The sequence below is a fragment of the Dromiciops gliroides genome, chromosome 4 (assembly GCF_019393635.1).
Source record: "Dromiciops gliroides isolate mDroGli1 chromosome 4, mDroGli1.pri, whole genome shotgun sequence".
NCBI classification, from domain to species: domain Eukaryota; kingdom Metazoa; phylum Chordata; class Mammalia; order Microbiotheria; family Microbiotheriidae; genus Dromiciops; species Dromiciops gliroides.
In genome coordinates, this window is record NC_057864.1 from 188,586,040 (window position 1) to 188,605,414 (window position 19,375).

The following is a 19,375-nucleotide window of genomic DNA, read 5'->3' on the forward strand; positions in this document are numbered from 1 at the left end:
CAGTACAAAAAGAGTCGCTATATTTTCATACACACAGGTCCTTTTCTTCTTTCTTTTCAGTCTTTGGGAGTTAGGCCCAGTAATTTTATTGTATGCTGCTTAGTGACTTGGGATAGAGCTCCAAATTGCTTTCAGAATTGCTTTTTTTTTTTTTTTTTAAGTGTTAGGCAGTTGGGGTTAAGATACTTGCCCAGGGTCACACTGGTAGTAAGTGTTAAGTGTCTGAGGCCGGATTTGAACTCAGGGTACTCCTGACTCCAGGGCCGATGCTCTATCCACTGCGCCATCCTAGCTGCCCCTCAGAATTGCTTTTGAATGGCTGGACCAATTCACAGCTCCGCCAATAGTGAATTAAAAAATTTTTTTTTTTTTGCGGGGCAATGAGGATTAAGTGACTTGCCCAGGGTCACACAGCTAGTAAGTGTCAAGTGTCTGAGGCTGGATTTGATTCAGGTCCTCCTGAATCCAGGGCCAGTGCTTTATCCACTGCACCACCTAGCTGGCCCCCAATAGTGAATTAATGTACTTATTTCTCACCCCACCCCACAACATTGACAATTTGTCCAGTCTTGATGAAGTGATTCTCAGAGTTGCTTTAATTTGCTTTTCACTAAGTATTAATGATTTGGAGCATTATTTCATATGGCTTTTGATAGCTTGGTTTTTTTTCCTTCGAGATTACATGATCATATCTTTTGATCATTTATCGATTAGGAAATGACTCTTATTCCTATAAATGTATATTTCTTTGCAAAGTATAGTTTTTCAACGCAGCTTATCTTAGAAACGTCCATATTTTTTAAAAAGTGGATATAAAAGGGTTAAATAAGGGATTGGGATGGGGGATGGGAGTGGAGGGAAGACGGCTTCCTTCCTGCCTCCATTAAATTAATAAACCCAGGAGACAAACTCTGCCCACGATAAAGATGAGAGGAACTTGAACTTCAAACGGCAAATTGTTTAAAGGCTTTTTGCCCCAAACAAAGATGGCTGACTACATAAGTCGCGCAAAACCCTTACTACCCAATCAAAGATGGCTACCATAAGCGACACCATTTGATGGAATTCCTGCCCAAGCCTAAGGATGGCGGAAGCAGCTCTCAACCGCCAAGGGGACGGTCGCGGGCCGCGGTTTGGGTCAACAGTGTCACATGACACATTCCTAGCCGGAAGTTGAGTGAAAGGGCGCCGCTGGGGCTGAAGCGCCTGCGCATTAGGGTAGAGACGCTGTGAGGCAGGAGGGGACTTAGGCTCGTCCTCAAGAGTTTGGGGACCGTTAAAAAGGCCGCCACGGAGCCAGCCGGAGCTAACACTGCTGCTGCTGCTGCCCGGGTCGGAACCGCCGGGCCGCAGCCGGCGGCGATGCCGCGAAGGAAGGTGAGAGAAAAACTGGGTACTTGGCGGGCTCTCGAGGACAGCTTGGTGTCCTGCATGAACTCTGGTCCCGCCCCGTAGCGGCGGCATCCCCTCCTTCTGCACCACACAGCCCAGCTGTGGAGCTACTTTCCCTGCCCGAGTCCGGCAGGAAAATGCGGGCAAGATACGGGCCTCGGCCTTGGCTTGCAGGTATTCCCGTTTTCTGGTTGGCTAAAACTGGGGCCTTTCTGAATTTCAATGGTCTCTCGGAGGCCTAGAGCCGCACTCATTGGCTAGCCACGCCGCCTGTTTGGGCCCAACGGTCACCTCCCCGCGTGCGGGGGCGGCTGCCGGTCCGGCCCTACTAGGCTCCGACTGGCTAGTGGGAGCGATCCCTCTTCTCCTGATTGGTTGATTCTGGCTGCCTGTCTCGCGGGGGACGCGCCCTCGGATTAGCTGTGTGGGAGTGCCTATTGGCTAGGAAAACTTCCCTTCCTCCCTTCCGCTTTGGCTATTGGTGGGGGGCGGGGCTTTTTGAGCCTTCATCTCTTCCCAGGGTGGCAGACATAACAAAGCCGCGGGGGTTCTGCGTTGAGGAGGGAATCTGCGCTTCTGGGAGAGTGCCCCGCTCTTTCCAGGCTGTTGATGCACACTCTTGACTGCAGCCTAGCTAGGGGTGCTTGTTACAGTATCGTTTGTTGTTGTCTTTCGTTCTCGAAGAGGACCGTGACATCGTGGTGATGTCATGACTTGAAAGGAATTGGATTTCAGTGAGGGAGGGCTGTGCAAGGTCACCAACCTCATTCTCTCCTCCAAAGCCATCTGGGTCCAGTGGCAAGATATAGATCAGGACGATTGGAGATGGCCCTGGATGTTTAAAGCAATTGGGGTTAAGTGACTTGCCCAGGATCACTTGGCTAGTAAGTGTCTGAGGTGAGATGAGAACTCAGATCCTCCCAACTTCAGGAGCACTTAGTTGCCCCTTGTTACAGTATGGAAGCAAAATTCCAAAACAACGGGTTACCACTTTCATGGAAATAACTGATTACTAGAATTAAAATTTTAGCTCAATTCCTTCATGATCATCATTGCTAGTATTTATATATCTTTTTTGAGGGTGGGGGGCAATGAGGGTTAAGTAACTTGCCCAGGGTCACACAGCTAGTAATTGTCAAGTGTCTGAGGGCAAATTTGAGCTCAGGTCCTCCTGAATCCAGGGCCCATTCTTTCTCCACTGCTCCACCTAGCTGCCCTGCATTTATATAGCTTTAAGCCTTGTGAAGTGCTTTACAGATATCTCATTTGATCTTATAGCAACCCTGGGAGGTAGATGCTATTATTCCCATTTCACAAACGAGGAATCTGAGGCAGAGAGAGGTTGAATGACTTGTTCAGAATCTTACAGCTACTTTCAGGCTGGATTTGAATTCAAGTCTTCCTGACTTCAGGCCCAGAGCTCTTAATCAGTGCACTTCACCACCTAATTTTATTCTACAGATGAAAAACTGAGTTCCAGAGAGACTGAGTAATTTGACCAAAGTCACAAATCTAGATAGTGCTAGGTACTTCCCTGGCCCCAAACTGCTTCACCCTTCCCTTTGGGTGTGTTGCCCCAAAACATTCTAGACAGTTATCTTGCCAGAAATTCTTTACTAGTAGATTTGAGTTAAAAAATACTACCATCATAGATTTTGAGGTGAGATTTGAGACGGTTATTGTTTTTAGGCTTATAGAGCATCAAATTTTTTGAGTGGATCCTTTAACTTGGTGTTAAGTTGGAAAAAGAGATAGCTTCTTAGGTATTTAGTTGAGATCATAGATCCATGTGCTTATGGTCCGTTATAGAGGCAAATATGGTGTCAGAACTCTATTAGTAAAACAGCATTCTACCTTGAGAGCCTCTTGCTCATGAAGATATTTGAAAAATGGTGATTAATGGTTAGTGGAGATAAAAAAGCTGTATCTGTTGATGTGCTGTTTTGAGCACCTTTTAACCTTTATGTGGAGAAGGAGAGAGAGTATAGGTCAGGCAAAGGAATTTCCCTATTTAATTTGGCTTGCATTCTTTTCCTTGAAATGCTTTTCTATAGAGCATGGGCTCTCATATTTTTGAATTAATGTCTGGTTCCTTTCAAATGTGACAGATGTTTAGAGAGAGTGAGAGATTCATTATGACACTGTAACATTTGGGACTTAAACAAAAGCTGCTTTTAGAGGCAGAAGGGAAAGAACTTGGCATTAATTTCTCTTCTCAAACCTGACCCTGTGAGTTCTTGGTCACATCAATCTAGCCATTTGAGGTTGGTAGTTTTCATTTTCAGAGTGTGGAACTGATGGTCAAGTTGCTCAGATCTTCCAGGGACTTGAAACAGAGTTAATGGTACTACAACCACAATTTATTTACCTTAGGACCAAGTAAAGGTGCATGCATTGTTTTAAATGAAATATGCTAATTTCAGGGAAGTTGACTGTGGGCTGGTAAAAAGTATTGCTTATACCCTGAGCTTTGATTTTTATATACTTAAAGTAACTATAGTATCACATACAGTTTAACTTCTGTTATTAATGCACATTCAAAGAATAAATGCTCCTTTGCTAATGTCTGGATCTGTGCTATTACAGAGGAATGCAGGCAGTAGTTCTGATGGAACCGAAGATTCCGATTTCTCTACAGACATTGAGCATACAGATAGTTCGGAAAGTGATGGGACATCCCGGCGATCTGCTCGAGTTACCCGATCCTCAGCCAGGCTGAGTCAGAGCTCTCAAGGTAAACAGCATTGTTCTTCCTGACCACCTCCAGGAAGACAAATGGCTGGCTGGTTATCATAGTGTTGGCCTAGTGCATAGGGAACCTCTTCTTTGCTTAACAGGGATCACTGAGTGTGCTATAATGCAGTGGTAAATTACTCTTTTAAAAAATCACATCATTAAAAGTGGTATTTTTTAGGGAATGTCTTTTTCTAATAGGTCTGTATGTCAAGGAGACAATCTATAGCTGCTGTCCCTGGTCTGATGTGGTTGATGGAAGAAACATTATTCACTTTTTTGACTTGCTCCTGACTTCAGTGATTTTAATCTCATTGAGACCAGTTTCCCCCTCTGCAAAAGGGGTACCTAATAGATACATTCCTATAGAACTTGTATGAAATTGCAGTTTTATCTCTAGAAGGGAATAGATGCACATAATTGTAAGTATGTGCACCTTTCTGTGGTGAGCTGTGGTCATCCATCCCCATCAACTGGGGAGATGGGGGGTGGGGGGAAGTTGCCTGCAACTTCTTCAGAGCACAAAAGTAAGAAGGTTCTTTTGGTTTGGAAATTAGATTGTGCTTTGAGCAGTTTAGAGATAGTACCTTCTGGTTTCATTCATTTGAATATGCTCCAGAGGTTCACAGGAAGTATCTTCTTATCAGGCACAAGAATAGATTTCAAGACTTCACAGTTGCTCCTTTTGACTTCACTTTTGTGTTTTTGCTTCCAGCTGAAGTTTATCTCCTTCCTCCTCTAATTTGACTTCTTCCCAAAAATTCAAGGATCATAAAATGACATGGTGTTCTTGGAGAGGGTCGTTGTCTTTGTGCAGGGCAGTTGGCAGTTCACCAGAAATTGTGTCTATTAAGCAATAGCAACACAGTGAATATGAGATCAGGGCCTCTTCCTAGACTGTTTGACCCCCTGGGGACCACATCATAGCTTTTCCCATTGAACCAGTGGTTTTGGCAGGTTTTTTTTTCTCCCCTTACTTTGGAGAGTTTGGGACTTGCAAAAAAAAAAAAAAAATGCAGCGTATCTATCTCATATCCTTTTTGGCAAGCTTAAAATAGGTTTAAATCCGGGTTGTGTTTTTCTTCCATGACAGGTTTTAGACTTAGGGTTTTAGTGTCAAGTTGGAGACACATTGGGATAATCCAGTTTTGAGTGCTTCAGGGCAGGTTTTACTATCCATCAGGATTTAAGTGCTTTCATGTATATGGTGCTATGTGAGACACTGTCTGAAGAAAATGAAATAGCTGTGGCCCTTGATGTCTGTAAATCCATTAGGATGATGATGTTTGAAAGAGTGTTCAAAAGAGGGTGACTAAGAGCGTAGTTGATTTTGGTATAAGAAAATATTTGTGTATTGTAACTCATGGAGATGGATTGCCACTTTATGTGAGGTAGGACAAGATTTTGGGGGGGCCTATGGGTGTTTGTTTATTTTTCAGTTAATGAGCATTTATTGCAGCAACCATGAGTTTGATGCTGTGTATACCAAGATAAAAATGAAATAGTCCTTGCTTTCAAGGAGCTTTCATTCTATTGAGGGAGACAGCATACATAGATATATATCCTTTTTTTTTAAAATAGGGTAAGTTAGGGAGGGGAAGACAGTTGGGGGAAATTAGGAAGAAAAGATAATATGTTGAAGGTGTTTCTTGAACTGTCTTTTAATTTACTGATCTCTTTTTTTTTTTAACATTCTTCTTTAAAATTTTCAGTTCCAGATTCTCTTCTACCCTCTGGCCTATGGTTGTTTGTTGACTTGGGTCCAACTAATACTTTTGTAACGTGTGGACAGAAATGGGACCTGCATCAAATTAATTTGCTTTGGGGTGGGAGGAACTATGAGGATTGTTTTTCTTTTTTTTCTTTTTTCTTTTTTTTTTGGTGAGGCAGTTGGGGTTAAGTGACTTGCCCAGAGTCACACAGCTAGTAAGTGTCAAGTGTCTGAGGTCAGATTTGAACTCAGGTACTCCTGACTCCAGGGCCGGTGCTCTATCCACTGTGCCACCTAGCTGCCCCGATTGTTTTTCTTTAGTGATTTTTCTGTTTGTTTGTTTTTTAATGGTTCCAGATTCTAGCCCAGTTCGGAACTTGCAGTCATTTGGCTCTGAAGAGCCAGCCTATTCCACTAGAAGAGTGACCCGTAGTCAACAGCAACCCACACCTGTAACACCCAAAAAATACCCACTTCGGCAGACCCGTTCATCTGGCTCAGAAACTGAGCAAGTGGTTGATTTTTCAGATCGAGGTGAGTGGGAAAAGATATGGTTCAGGGCATTTGTAAAGGAATTGGTCAGCTTTTCAAGGAGGGTTGAATGTTATCCTTAAACTGGTCCTTGGGAATGGCATGATATTGGCTATGGTGAGGAATACGGCTATTTACCTGGTGTCCTGCCTGCCTCTTCTTGAGGACAGTTTGATTCTGGATAAGTTTTGGGCTCCAGAATTTCTGTGGCCATCCAGCTGATCCTAGTCTGAGAGATCTCAGGGAGATCAGGTTGTTTAATTGGCCATCTGGGGTTTGAGAGCATTCTGTAGGGTGAACTCAGGAGTCTGGTATCAACTCAGTCTCTTAGGGTCCATTCAAATGAGGGTAACTGTTTCACTGAATGTTTTGGAACTTATGGATGAATGTTTTCCATTAGCAGTAGGGCATGTCAGGTCATTGTGCTAATGACTCTTCTGTCTAACTCTGGAGGCCTTGGGAGTAAGTTGGACATTTGGGTTGATGCAGACCATGCCCTGTTTTCCCCCCACCAAGAAGTTCCTGTAAGCCAGTCTTCCATTCCCAGTGGTTTCGGCTTGTAAAGGTAGTTGATTGAATTCATCTCGTGCATATTACACTGGAAGGAGAAAGTGGACTGGCAATTGTTTGTTGTCGTTTTTTTAACATTTAGCCAACTTAAATTATCTTTGGTATTTGTGAATGGGGAGAGAGCCAGATAAATAAAATGCATTAGTTTCTCAAACTAAATTTTAGCCACTGGTTAAAACTGCTTACAAGAAAAAATGACCTTGGTTTCTTTTTCCTTCATTTTGCCCTATCCATCTTAATGATCAATGGAATGGCCAAAGGGCCTTGTGATCAGTTGGATGGAGTTACAGAATCATAGAACCTGAGTATTCCATAGACTGCCACTCTATCAATACATCAGCATCTGCATAATTGCGTGTAGGCTTTTGTTATGATATTGTACTATAGAAACTCACCAGTTTTTTTTTTAATTAGATACTAAGAACACAGCAGATCATGATGAGTCTCCACCCCGAACTCCTACTGGCAACGCACCCTCCTCTGAGTCTGATATAGACATCTCCAGTCCCAATGTGTCCCATGATGAAAGTATCGCCAAGGACATGTCTATGAAGGATTCTGGCAGTGACCTGTCTCATCGCCCTAAGCGCCGCCGCTTCCATGAAAGTTACAATTTCAATATGAAGTGCCCAACACCAGGCTGTAACTCTCTAGGTCAGTTCATACCAATTCCAGGTTTCCTTGTGTCTTGTGGTTCTTCCTCCTCTGGGTAAAGGTGAGCCAGATATTTTATGTTCTGTTTTGATTCAAACTCTTGGATTTTCCCCTGGTTATATGTGGATCAAATCAAGTTATACCGAATTATTTACTATAATGATGGTAAATAGTGCTTTTTTGATCTGGTTTAAAAGGAAGTTTGCTACTGTAAATGAATGCAGGGATGGTTTCCTATAGGCCTTGTCCATAAAACATTTTGGGTCTCTAGTACACAAAGTTCTTCATTGTGACAAATAGCACAGGTACCAGGAGGTAGTTCTCTAATGAAATCCCAGTCCAGCTGCTATGGGTGAAAGGAGAAGCAAGACAAGCACACTCTCTTAAAAGGCAGCAAAGTCATGAGAGAGCCTGTGATTACAGAGATTAAAAAATGTTCATTTATTTGATTTTCCCTTTGAGGGTGAACTTTGACCTCATGGTGTTTTGGAGCTTGCCATTTTTGTTCAGTCATGAAAACAAATTAATAGGACAGACTTATAAGATAATATACAGTTTCTTAATATATTTTATCGCTATTGGTTTAACCCTTTGTAGAATTGCTTTAGGAGTCCAGTAAGAGATTTGGCTTTATATTGTCTGCTTGAGTGAACTGTCTCACAGATACCTAAGGGAGTGAGGAGCAATGTAGTTGTAGGTTATGGTTTGTAAATAATTAATTGTTATTTGAGGTTTTTATGACCCCATATTTTGGCTAGAATTTTTAAAACCCCCCACTTGAGCACTGGCCTGGGGCTCAGGCACGGAGCTCCGAAAAACAGCATGGTACTCCACCCACTGGTTGTTCCACCCACTGGTTGTAGCCACGCCTATATGGGCCTGGCAAAATTTATAATGACTGGAAGCCCAGTGAGGGCAGTCATGTGACTGTCAGTCAGGGCTTCCAGCCAATTGGCTTGGGGCTGTGTGTGGCCAGCCTAGGGTCTGCTGGGAAGAAGAAGGGGAGGAGTTTCATCATTCTTACTTGAAGCTGGAAGGCGACAGGGCATAGCCATGTGTGTTCCTAGCTGATTCCTGGGCAGTGCTGTTTAGTCAGGTTGTATCATTTCCCTTCTCCCATTTTATTTCCTTTCCCCTAATTCTACTGATTTTGCTTGTGTTTTTTAAGTTTGTTCTTTTAATAAATCCTGTTCTGTTTTGAGGGAGGCTGTCGGTCTCCTTCCCGTATTATGGCACCAATATTGTGGTGAGCCGCATAGCTAACACTCCCCAATTAAAAATTGGTCCCTACAGGTTCAAATTCAGCCTTTGATTATATCCACCAAGGTCAGATGGTGGAACAGAAAATGAGAGTCACTGCTTTTTGAAAGCTGGTAGAGTTAAAAAGCAGAGAGTATAGAATTTGCTGTGCTGTTTCAGTGTCTTCAATTTGAATTCCAAGTTACCTTCTTGATTCAAATCTGTGATCCTTTGGCCTGGTTTCTTGTTCTTAGTGGTTAGCTGCTTGGTACTTTGGGAAAATGATTCTTAGAATTTTTTTCAGAAATATGAACCATTTTATTGAGGCAAAATCCCCAAGGACTGTCTTTCCCACCTAGTTCCACTTTTTACTTAAAAAACAAACACTCTTCACTGGAATGAATGGGAAGAATGATGTTGCTTTTTGGGGAAATTCCAATGAGATTTTTTGTTTTGGTTTGGTTTTTTGTGAGGCAATTGGGGTTAAGTGACTTGCCTAGGGTCACACAACTATTAATTGTTAAGTGTCTGAGATCGGATTTGAACTCAGGTCCTCTTGAATCCAGGGCCGGTGCTCTATCCACTGTGCCACCTAGCTGCCCCTGAGATGTTTTTAATTATCATAAATAAATTGTCTCATGCAAGAAACCAAAGTATAGGCATGAACGTTACAAATAGTAACTCTGTAAGAGAGAATCCCATAGGTTACACTTGGAGAACCACTGCTTTGTTGGAAAGTGAGAAAATGCTTTATCACACTTTTGTGAAAAGAATTGCTCCCTAGGTCCTGAAAGTATTTGGGTTTGCATCCAGTAATTTGGGGTTTTTTGAACATAGTGCTTGTGGCCAAATATCAGGTGATGTCTTTTCATTTGACAGAATTAAGGGTAAATTTGAATTCACAACTTAGTGGGGAGGGAAACCTCACAACTTCAGCTCTACATTTGATTCAGATTTACCAATGGTTTAAAATGGCTACACCTAAGCTACAAAGACTAGCTTCTCAGCATTTATTTGTGAGCTTCTTTGCCATTACTCAAATGAAGCCCCTTGTTTTTTCCTTCTCAGGGAGGCAAAGGAGTCTTTGCTTTCTGCATGAGACATCCTCTATCTAGAATTAAAATTAAAATTGATTTTCTCCACAGGGCACCTAACAGGGAAGCATGAAAGACACTTCTCCATTTCTGGATGCCCACTCTACCATAATCTTTCAGCTGATGAATGCAAGGTAATTTGCTGCTTCTCTTTTTTAGAGCATCAGCCTCTAGAGTACAAGTGGACTTGCACATTAAAGGCTACTGAGGAAGCCTCCTTTCAGTTTCATCTGCTTAATAATTTGCAGATGGATGAACTGATTGCAATAATTCATGCATCAGATTGTACTCTACAGTGTGCCCTTTATCCTCCCCAGCTACCTACAAATGATATTTCCTAAATTTTCTGAGAACATCCTTCCTAGGCTACCTGTAGGTAGTTGGTTAAAACTTCAAAGTAGTCTATGTGCTTGGGAATTGCTGCTGCTTCTAAGAATGTAGTTAGAGAATTATGATTGGGGGCATCAGAGTTTGGCATCTCTAATATAATAGTGCTTTCATTTATATAGTGCTTTCAGGTTTGCAAAGTGCTTTACATAGGTTATCTTACAACAGTTCCATAAACTAAAAACATCTGAAAACGTTTAAACTTTCAACCTGGGTCCTGAATAGGTTCCTCTTGAAGTATCTGGATGGGTCGGCACGACTGGTTAGATCACTGGACTCTAATCAGGGAGCCTGAGGTCACTTCTTTGATCCCTTTCTGAGGGAGTTAATTTCACAAAGAAAAATTCCAGTCATTGACCATAAACTGCACCCTTAACTCACCTACTACCTGACATATAGCATGTGGCCCTTGGTTACAAAGTAAAGGTGTAAAATTTCCAGAAATTTAAAAACCTTTTATTAAAACGAAAACAAATTAGGGAAAAGTATAAAAATACATTTTTGTTTCCTCCATAGATTGTTAGTTTAGAGGCATAGAGTGTATTTTATGTGACTAACTAATTATGTTTTAAAAGTTACCATGTTATTGGAATAGAAGAAAGGAGAGGAAGAAGAAAATAAGCATTTATTAAACACTTATTATATGCCAGGCACTGTGCAAAGCACTTGGGATACAAATACAAGTAAAAAGATTTTTCCTATCCTCAAGGAGCTTACAGTCTAATGGGGAAACAACACACAAGAGGGAGCTGGGGTGGGAGCATGGTTCTGATGTCCAGAGGAACAGCCTTAGCCATTTAACAAAATGGAGGCTCCCCAATGGGAGAAGGGGGGGTGGACCTTCCATGGTGAGGGCATGGCAGGCTGTTTGGGAGCAAGGAGGCCCCAGGCACTGAAGGAAGTTCCAGAATGAGTTAGCACTAGAAGGGGTATGGTTCAGAAGTACAGAAGAAGTCAGGAACAGGACTCCTTCTGGATAGGAACTCTTCCTTGTTACATCTTTGTATCATGTGCCAAGCATAGTGCCTGATGTGAAGTAGGTGTTTAATAAATGCTTATTCACTGATTTTTGAGTTTTAACAATACAGCACATTTCAGCTCCTTGATGATTCATATTCATGGAGTACCAGATGAAACTTGAGTTTTAACTTCCAATCTGAAACTGGTTCTCTACCCTAAATCTTTTTAACTGAGAAAAGCAATAAGCATCATTGGTACTAATTTGGACATGTACGTCATTGTCTATTTCACTGTGAGTCCTAGTCAGAAAGATGAGAATAGATCCACCATCCTCTAGTTCAAAAGTTCACAAAATGGTCTCTTATGAAGGAGGCATTGGATCCTTCCTTGTCTTGTATAGATAGCAGCATCCCCTTAGAGGCAAGCATGTGCATTGTTGTTGTTCAGTCGTTCAGTCACGTCTGACTCTTCATGACCCACTTGGAGTTTTTTTGGCAAAAATACTGGAGGGGTTTGCCATTTCCTTCTCCAGCTCATTTTGCAGATTAGGAAACTGAGGTAAACAGATTTATGTGACTTGCTCAGGGTTACACAGCTAGTAAGTGTCAGAGGCCGGATTTGAACCCAAGGAAAGGGGCCTTTCTCCAGGCCCAGCACTCCATCCACTGAGCCACCTAGCTGCCTGTGTGCTTCACAGAAATCCAACTCGTATATGAAAGGAATCCCCACCATAGCATACCCAACAAGTAGTTAGCCAGCCTATTGGAAGACCTTCAGGGAGGGGCAAACAATACCTCTCAGTGCCTATTCCCTTTTTGTACAAATCTAATTCTTATCAAGTTCTTTGTTTGGATGTTTTACTAATATCCTAGGTGACATTTGCCCATTTGTAGCACTCCCCCATGGCTTTTTTTGTCCACCCCCTGGGGCCCAACAGAATCAATCTAACTCCTCCTTTGCATACTAGCTTTAAGATACTTGAAGATATTTGTCATGTTCCCCGAGTCTTGCCGATGCCTTCCACTGTTCTTCATGTAACATAGGCCCAGGGCCCTTCAAGACTTATCTAGTACCAGAGATGGTGGTATATAACATAAGGGTAGCAGAATTACAGTGGAATGAGCCCTGGATTTGGAGAGGACTTTGGTTTCAAATGCCTGCTGAGCCACCCATCACCTGCCCAAGGCTGGGCAAAAGTCCCTGGGCTTCAGTTTCCTCACCTGTAAAATGAAAGGAGTGAATTAGATGACCTCTGAGGCCTCTTGTGGCTCAAAATATATATACTCTTTCCTATTGGGTAGTTTTCCAAAATTCTTCTGGGGGCAGTAAAGGCTATTTAGCAACATATAAAAAGCTTCCCTAAAACATTTTCTTCATTCTCCATTTTCCCCTTCCCCTCCTTGTTGTCTACTCTTCCTCCTGCCATTCTATTCCAGCTATTTTTGAGTCTTCTTTTGGAGGAGAAGTAAAAAGTTGGAAGAAGAGGTTTTATTCTTGAATTTCCACGAGGATATCTTTGCTCTTTTCTTTCTCTCTTTCTTTTTTTTTTTGGCGGAGCAATGAGGGTTAAGTGACTTGCCCAGGGCCACACAGCTAGTAAGTGTCAAGTGTCTGAGGCTGGATTTGAACTTAGGTCCTCTTGAATCCAGGGCCAGTACTTTATCCACTGTGCCATCTAGCTGCCCCTGTCTTTGCATTTAATATCCCTATGCTAATAGAGGAGGGAATGGGTATATACTTTTGGCTCAGCATTCTCTATCCCAATCCTGGGGTGGGGGAATGTTAAGATTGACTTAAGCCTGTGGCCACATTACAAGTTCATGGATCCTGACTTTTTGATGGAAAGCTCACAAGGCAGAAGACACTGATGCACTGTTGAGTCTTCCCAGTTAGCTGTGTGACTGCGCTCTAATCACTTTCCCCCTCTGGTTTTCAGCTCTTCTGTCTGGAAAAGAAAAGAGGCCCAATAACCCTAACCCTACAGATTGTATAGGCATATGATGATGATAAAATGAGATGATAGAGTTGAAAACACTTTGAAAGTAAAAGTGTTATGTAAATTCAGGACCTATTATTAGAATTTATCTCTATGCTTCAGATGATTTGTAGTCTGAACTTTTTATAACGCCTACTCTCACAGTGTGCATAATGGTAGTCGGGGGTTTTTTTCCCTTCCAGGTAAGAGCACAGAGCAGGGATAAGCAGATAGAAGAGAGAATGCTATCCCACAGGCAAGATGACAACAATAGGCATGCAACCAGGCACCAGGTGAGTGCCTTACTAGAGTAATGGCCACTCGTGATCTTGTGACACGTGCTAGGCCTCCTTTGGAGCTTAAAAATATTTGCAGCTAGGTATGGGCCTTGCCTACATTAGATGTAGTTCTTATGTTTGATGAACAAGGTACTGCCCATGTCCATTGCTTCCTATGTGCTTATATTTGATTGGCTTCCAACCCTTTGCTACAGATTTAAGAAATGTATAAACATTAGAAAGGGCTTTGTAAACTGTAAAGCACTGTATAAATGTCAGCTGTCAACTCTCTACCTCACAAGGCAGTTGTGGGAAAACTGTAATTTGCCATAGAAAAAAAAAAACCCAAATGTTTATATATTTAGCTTGTGATTTTTCCATGACTGGGATCCATGGGGTAATCAATTTTTATAGCATCTTAAGATTTAAAAGTACTCCATATGGTCTCATTTGAGTTGTATAACTAAGGCAGTTGTGTTGTCATCCTAATTTCATATATGAAAAGGCAGGCTTTTTCAGCAAACATTTATTACTTTGTATAGAGCTGGGAATACAGAGATAAAAAATGAGACGTTTCCTGCCTTTGAGGACCTTAAAGTTTAGTAGTGGAGATGAAACCCAAACATAAATAACTAATAGAAATCAGAAAATGATTATGTGTATAAAGAAATTAAAAAACAGGGACAAAAGCAGTGGGAGGAGACATTGATCACTTTTAATGGCAACATCAAGGAAGGTTTCACACAAGCTATATCTGAGCTGCATTTTGAAGGAAGGAAAGGATAGCAATAAGTAGAGACGTTTGGGGTTCTTGGAGGTAAGGTGGGGAGGGAAGTTTGTGGGGGATTGGGTTCAGGCATGGGGTCAGAGTATGAAAAGGGTACAGAGGCTAAGGAGGGAATTATGTGATTGGGACAGATAGCCAGCATGACTGAAGACTACAGTGTAGGAGGAGAGTTTTGAGCTTTCTTGGATAAGGCCCAGCTAAAGAGTTTGTATTTTATTCTCTAGGCAATAGAGAGATGTGAAGGTTGTTGAACAGGTCAGTAAAATCATCAGTGAGATTAAAATACGTTAAATAAAAAATACAAGTGAAATACATGAGCAAGATTACTCTGGTTGTGACATAAAGGATATAATGCTGAGGCAAGAGACTGGAAATAGGAAGACCAGTTAGACTGCTCTTACAGTTGTATGAGAAGTGATGATGATCTAAACTGAGAGGGTTGAAGCAGAAATACAAGTGATCACATAGGTAGATTTGACAAGATTGAATTAGGGTTAGTGAAAGGAAGCTGGTAGTCAGAGATGACCCAGGAGTATGTGATGAATGCAACAGATGCATTAAGTTGTGAGGGAGGGAATATTTGAATGGAAGATGGCATCTTTTGGACATGAAGAATTTAAGGAGTCAGCTGGCAGTATCCATCAAGCACTTGAGAAATCACAGCTAGAGAGAGATTTGGGAGTCCTCTTCATCCATAGGGTGATTACTGAAACTGTGGGAGTGAATTAGATCCAACCAAAGGAGGGACTAGAGAGAAGAATGGGAACAGAGAACACACTTACCAGAGAGGTAGCTGGGGAACTAGGAGACATTAGTACGAAGTTATGGGAAGAAAAGGTGATCATTTGATCACAGCCGGGAAGGAACTCCAGGACTGTTCTAAATGATAGTAGGAAGAATGAGAGGGGGTGTATGTGTATCTGTGTATGTGTAAATATGTGTCTGTGTCTATCTGTGTATACCGTGTGTGTCTCTGTATGTTTATCTGTGTACATTCCGTGTGTGTGTGTGCGCGCGCGCGCGCGCGCGCGTGCGTGCACGTGCACACACCAGTTTAGAATTTTAAAATTTGCCACAGAGAGCCCCAAAGTGGCTGTTTTATACACTGTCATCCCTTTGGTTTGTTTCCATACCTCAGTGCTTTCCATACCATTATAGTATAGTGTGACTCCAAATTTGAATTAGCTCAACTTCATAGTTTTCTTTTCCTTCTGTCTAGGCACCAACAGAAAGGCAGCTTCGGTATAAGGAGAAGGTGGCTGAGCTCAGGAAGAAGAGGAACTCTGGACTGAGCAAAGAACAGAAAGAGAAATACATGGTAGGCTGTTAAGTGTGTTATTTGGCCAAAACCCTTTGAGCACATTTAATACCTTCAGTTGTAGGTGTTCCTTGGCTTAATGTACTTTCTGTTTGAAATTACCTACAAGTGTACAGATTCAAGGTCACTGAAACTCAGCAGAAGTTACTATTCTACTCAATTTTAGGGCTGTTGGTGGTGGGAAAGGAGGTGAATGGGACATAATGTGAAAAAGGAATTTGGATCTTGTGAATTGTGAATGATCAGCACAAGTTCTTCCAGTCATTAAAAGTCAGATGATAGGGGGCAGCTAGGTGGCATGGTGGATAAAGCACCAGCCCTGGATTCAGGAGGACCTGAGTTCAAATGTGGCCTCGGACACTTGACACTTAACTAGGTGTGTGACCCTCTACAAGTCACTTAACCCTCATTGCCCTACCAACAAATAAATAAATAAACAAACAAATAAAAATAAAAGTTAGATGATTTATGGCTCTGTCAGACTTGGATTGAGAAGGCTTGTGGGTCCAAGTACCAGGAGCCTGGAGGTGTCATGTTGTCATCTGGTGTTTCCTAGGAGCACAGACAGACCTATGGGAGCACCCGGGAGCCTCTCCTGGAAAACCTGACCAGCGAGTATGACCTGGACCTTTTCCGAAGGGCACAAGCTCGAGCATCAGAGGATTTGGTGAGTCTTTTAACACCCCCCCCCCCCGGAAGTCAAATAGCCACTAAGGGAAGGGTCCTTAGAAACATCCATGAAGAGTGATTGGAGGCCTCTTTGATCCAGAGCCAAAATAGACTTTTATATTCTGAATTTCCTTCTTTTGGCAAAGAAATACATTTCTTATTAAAATAAAAGTTTTACGAATCATTATTGAATCTACCATTCCCACAGAGATATGTATTTCCAAGGTACTGTTTTGTTCGGATTCCCATTAATATTCCTTTCACAATTTAGTTTTGGTACCCTGAGTAGAATTATTAGCAGCTTTTAAGAAAATTCTGATAATTCAAAATATATACTTTCACGAATAAGTGTGTTCCATTAGTTGACTTTAATGTGAAGTGAATCCTCTTTTCCTCTTGTTTTATTGGGGGACACAGGATAGTGGGAGGAATTTCCTAATAGACTGCTGAAAATGTAAAATAGATGGTTTCGTGGTGGCAGTCTGGGGAAGCTGGGGAAGGCTTTTTCATTTGCCTTCTTGCTCACTTTTCAACCCTTTGGCATCTGGAAGCCAATCCTGTGGCATGCTGGATACTTGCCATGATCTTAGAGGTAGGTGCATAGCATAGGAGCATCACAGACCACAGCCATTCAGTGGCACTTCCAGAATTTCACATTCTTTCCCCACTTGAGGACCTGATATTTTCATCTCTTTTTTCCCTTCCCGTTCCTTTCTCTATCCCCTAAGCCTGGGGAATGCTATTACTACAGTTTTTCCAACTCTTACGAATTGCATATCTAGAGCTAGAAGGGACCTTAGAGATGATCTAGACCCATTCCTCTATTCTACAGTTGAGGAAATTGAGGCCCATGGAGGTGAAATTCTTTTCAGGAGGTCACATAGGAAGTAGAGAACACAGCCTCTGGAGTCAGAAGACCTGAGTTCTAGTCGCATCACTAATGTTTGTTAGCTTTGCCACTTTGCCTCCCTAAACCTCAGTTTCCTCATCTATAAAGTGAGGAGGCTGGACCAGATGACTTCAGAGGTCCCTTCTTGCTCTAGATCTGTGAGCCTATGATCAAATAGCAGAGCTAGGGCTTGTGGCTCCTGAGCTATCTCCATGAACTCCCCTCACTTTGGTGTCTTGAGATCTAAGTCAGGCTGTGATAGTGACATCTAGTGGCAAGTTTTTCTACCTAAAATGCTATAAAATGTTTGAACTGGAAGGGGCCTTAGAGCATTTTATAGATGGGAAAATGAAGGCCCAGAAAGGTTAAGTGATTTAGAGGGCAGCTAGGTGGCACAGTGGATAAAGCACCGGCCCTGGATTCAGGAGGACCTGAGTTCAAATGTGACCTCAGACACTTGACACTTACTAGCTGTGTGACTCTGGGCAAGTCATTTAACCCTCATTGCCCTGCAAAAAAACAAAACCAAAAGTTAAGTGATTTTGGGGGGGGGGGGGAAGGGCAATGAGGGTTAAGTGACTTGCCCAGAGTCACACAGCTAGTAAGTGTCAAGTATCTGAGGTCACATTTGAACTCAGGTCCTCCTGAATCCAGGGCCGGTGCTTTATCCACTACTGTGCCACCTACCTGCCCCCGTTAAGTGATTTATGTAAAGCCACACAGCTAGGTGGGAGCAGACCAGGTATTCAAACCCAGATCACTTGATTCTCAGTCCAAGGCTTTTTCTGCTGTATCATGGCTACTATAGTCTAGTTGAAAATTACTTGGGAACTTAGAGAAAATAAATCATTTCCCTATTTTGTCCTTGTTTAAAATTTGATACATGAAGTTTATTCAGGATGATACTTGTACTTGGGGTGGTTATTCAATATGGGGCAATATGATTGGTATCTGGACATAGTGTCAGAGCTTTTCTCTTAACTTTTTTTTTTTTTTGGTCCACTAGTCTCAAGTTTTTATTATCTCAGTGTTAGGATCATCTTGTTGGAGTGGAAGGTATCTGCTGATAAGAATTAGTTTCTGAGCTCTGGAGTCTCTTCAAAATAAAGAAGAATCAAGGAAGGGTCTTGAGCTAGCTTACACCTTCTACTCTCCCAGGTCTGCTAGATCTTGGACCGAGTCATTAACTTGGAATTAGGGAAAATACCATCATAATGACACCAAGAGAATTCTTTTAAATTTGCATTTTCCCAAACTAATTTGGGTATGAAATTAAGCCTTAAATATATTGAAAGAACTTTAAAAACTAGTTTGGAATTGTGGAATATCCTTAAATAAAGGGAGTCTCAGAAATTTTTAGGACAAAATACAGAAGATTAGCTGGTTTTTATGGCCCTCCCCCCCCCCAAATGGCTAGGCATAAGTATTTGACATGTAATTTCATATTTAATATTTTGGAGAGGAAGATTAATATTATAGTTTTAATTATAGCATTATAGTTTTCTCACAGAACCCAGTATTCATAGCAGGAAAAACAAATATTTCTCAGATTATAATTTGGAAAAAAACCTTGCTTTTACTTGAGAAACAACAAACCACATTTTGGGAATATAGGCAATCCTGGCTTTTATATATTTATGTTCTCGTCATCTGAGCTATATGGTCACAGAAATATCCTTGTTTTCCTGCTGACTTTTTTCTCCCTTTCCATTCTGTTGGCTGGTGTCTGGGGCCATAGATTCCTTCCTTTCTATTCCCTAACCCATACATAGTAATTCCTGTATTTCCACATCCTTGATTGTTACCTGAAACTAGGATCACATAGGAGGTGTCAGAAAGTAGAGAAAAGGAGCGGTCAATCCCCATCCCCCCATCCACCGTTCCCCATCCCCCCATCTCCTGTTCCTGCCTTCCTCCCCAACATCCATCTTCCACCTGTATAACTCCAAGGAGGCATGTCAGTCAATAAGTGTATTTCAATCCAGACTTTCCACCCCTCCTCTAATGAGATACCTAGGTATCTCTGCTGTTTCTCATTTCCTTTCATTACTAGAAGTCACATCCATAAAGCTCTAAAACACTATGGTCCTCCTTCTAGGACAAGAGTAGGTGAGAAGCTAGGAATGATTTTGTTTTGTGTTTGGACAAGGGGGAGAAAAGCCTTTTTTGAAAGGTGGTGTCAGGAGAA

At 41.9% G+C, this 19,375-nt stretch overlaps 1 protein-coding gene across 2 annotated transcripts in view; it reads left to right on the plus strand.

Moving 5' to 3' along the window:
• Positions 1-1,169: 1,169 nt before the first annotated feature.
• The window catches only part of KAT7 (lysine acetyltransferase 7), a 31,456-nt gene continuing 13,250 nt past the window's right edge, over positions 1,170-19,375 (plus strand). The window contains exons 1-8 of one of the 2 annotated variants that reach the window (XM_044005220.1): positions 1,170-1,377; positions 3,979-4,126; positions 6,194-6,370; positions 7,352-7,591; positions 9,976-10,058; positions 13,450-13,539; positions 15,531-15,629; positions 16,186-16,296. In XM_044005220.1, coding sequence (XP_043861155.1) covers positions 1,363-1,377; positions 3,979-4,126; positions 6,194-6,370; positions 7,352-7,591; positions 9,976-10,058; positions 13,450-13,539; positions 15,531-15,629; positions 16,186-16,296 — 963 coding nt within the window. In that variant the 5' untranslated portion in view covers positions 1,170-1,362. The remainder of the gene's footprint in view (positions 1,378-3,978; positions 4,127-6,193; positions 6,371-7,351; positions 7,592-9,975; positions 10,059-13,449; positions 13,540-15,530; positions 15,630-16,185; positions 16,297-19,375) is intronic. The other variant, XM_044005221.1, reaches the window with a different exon arrangement.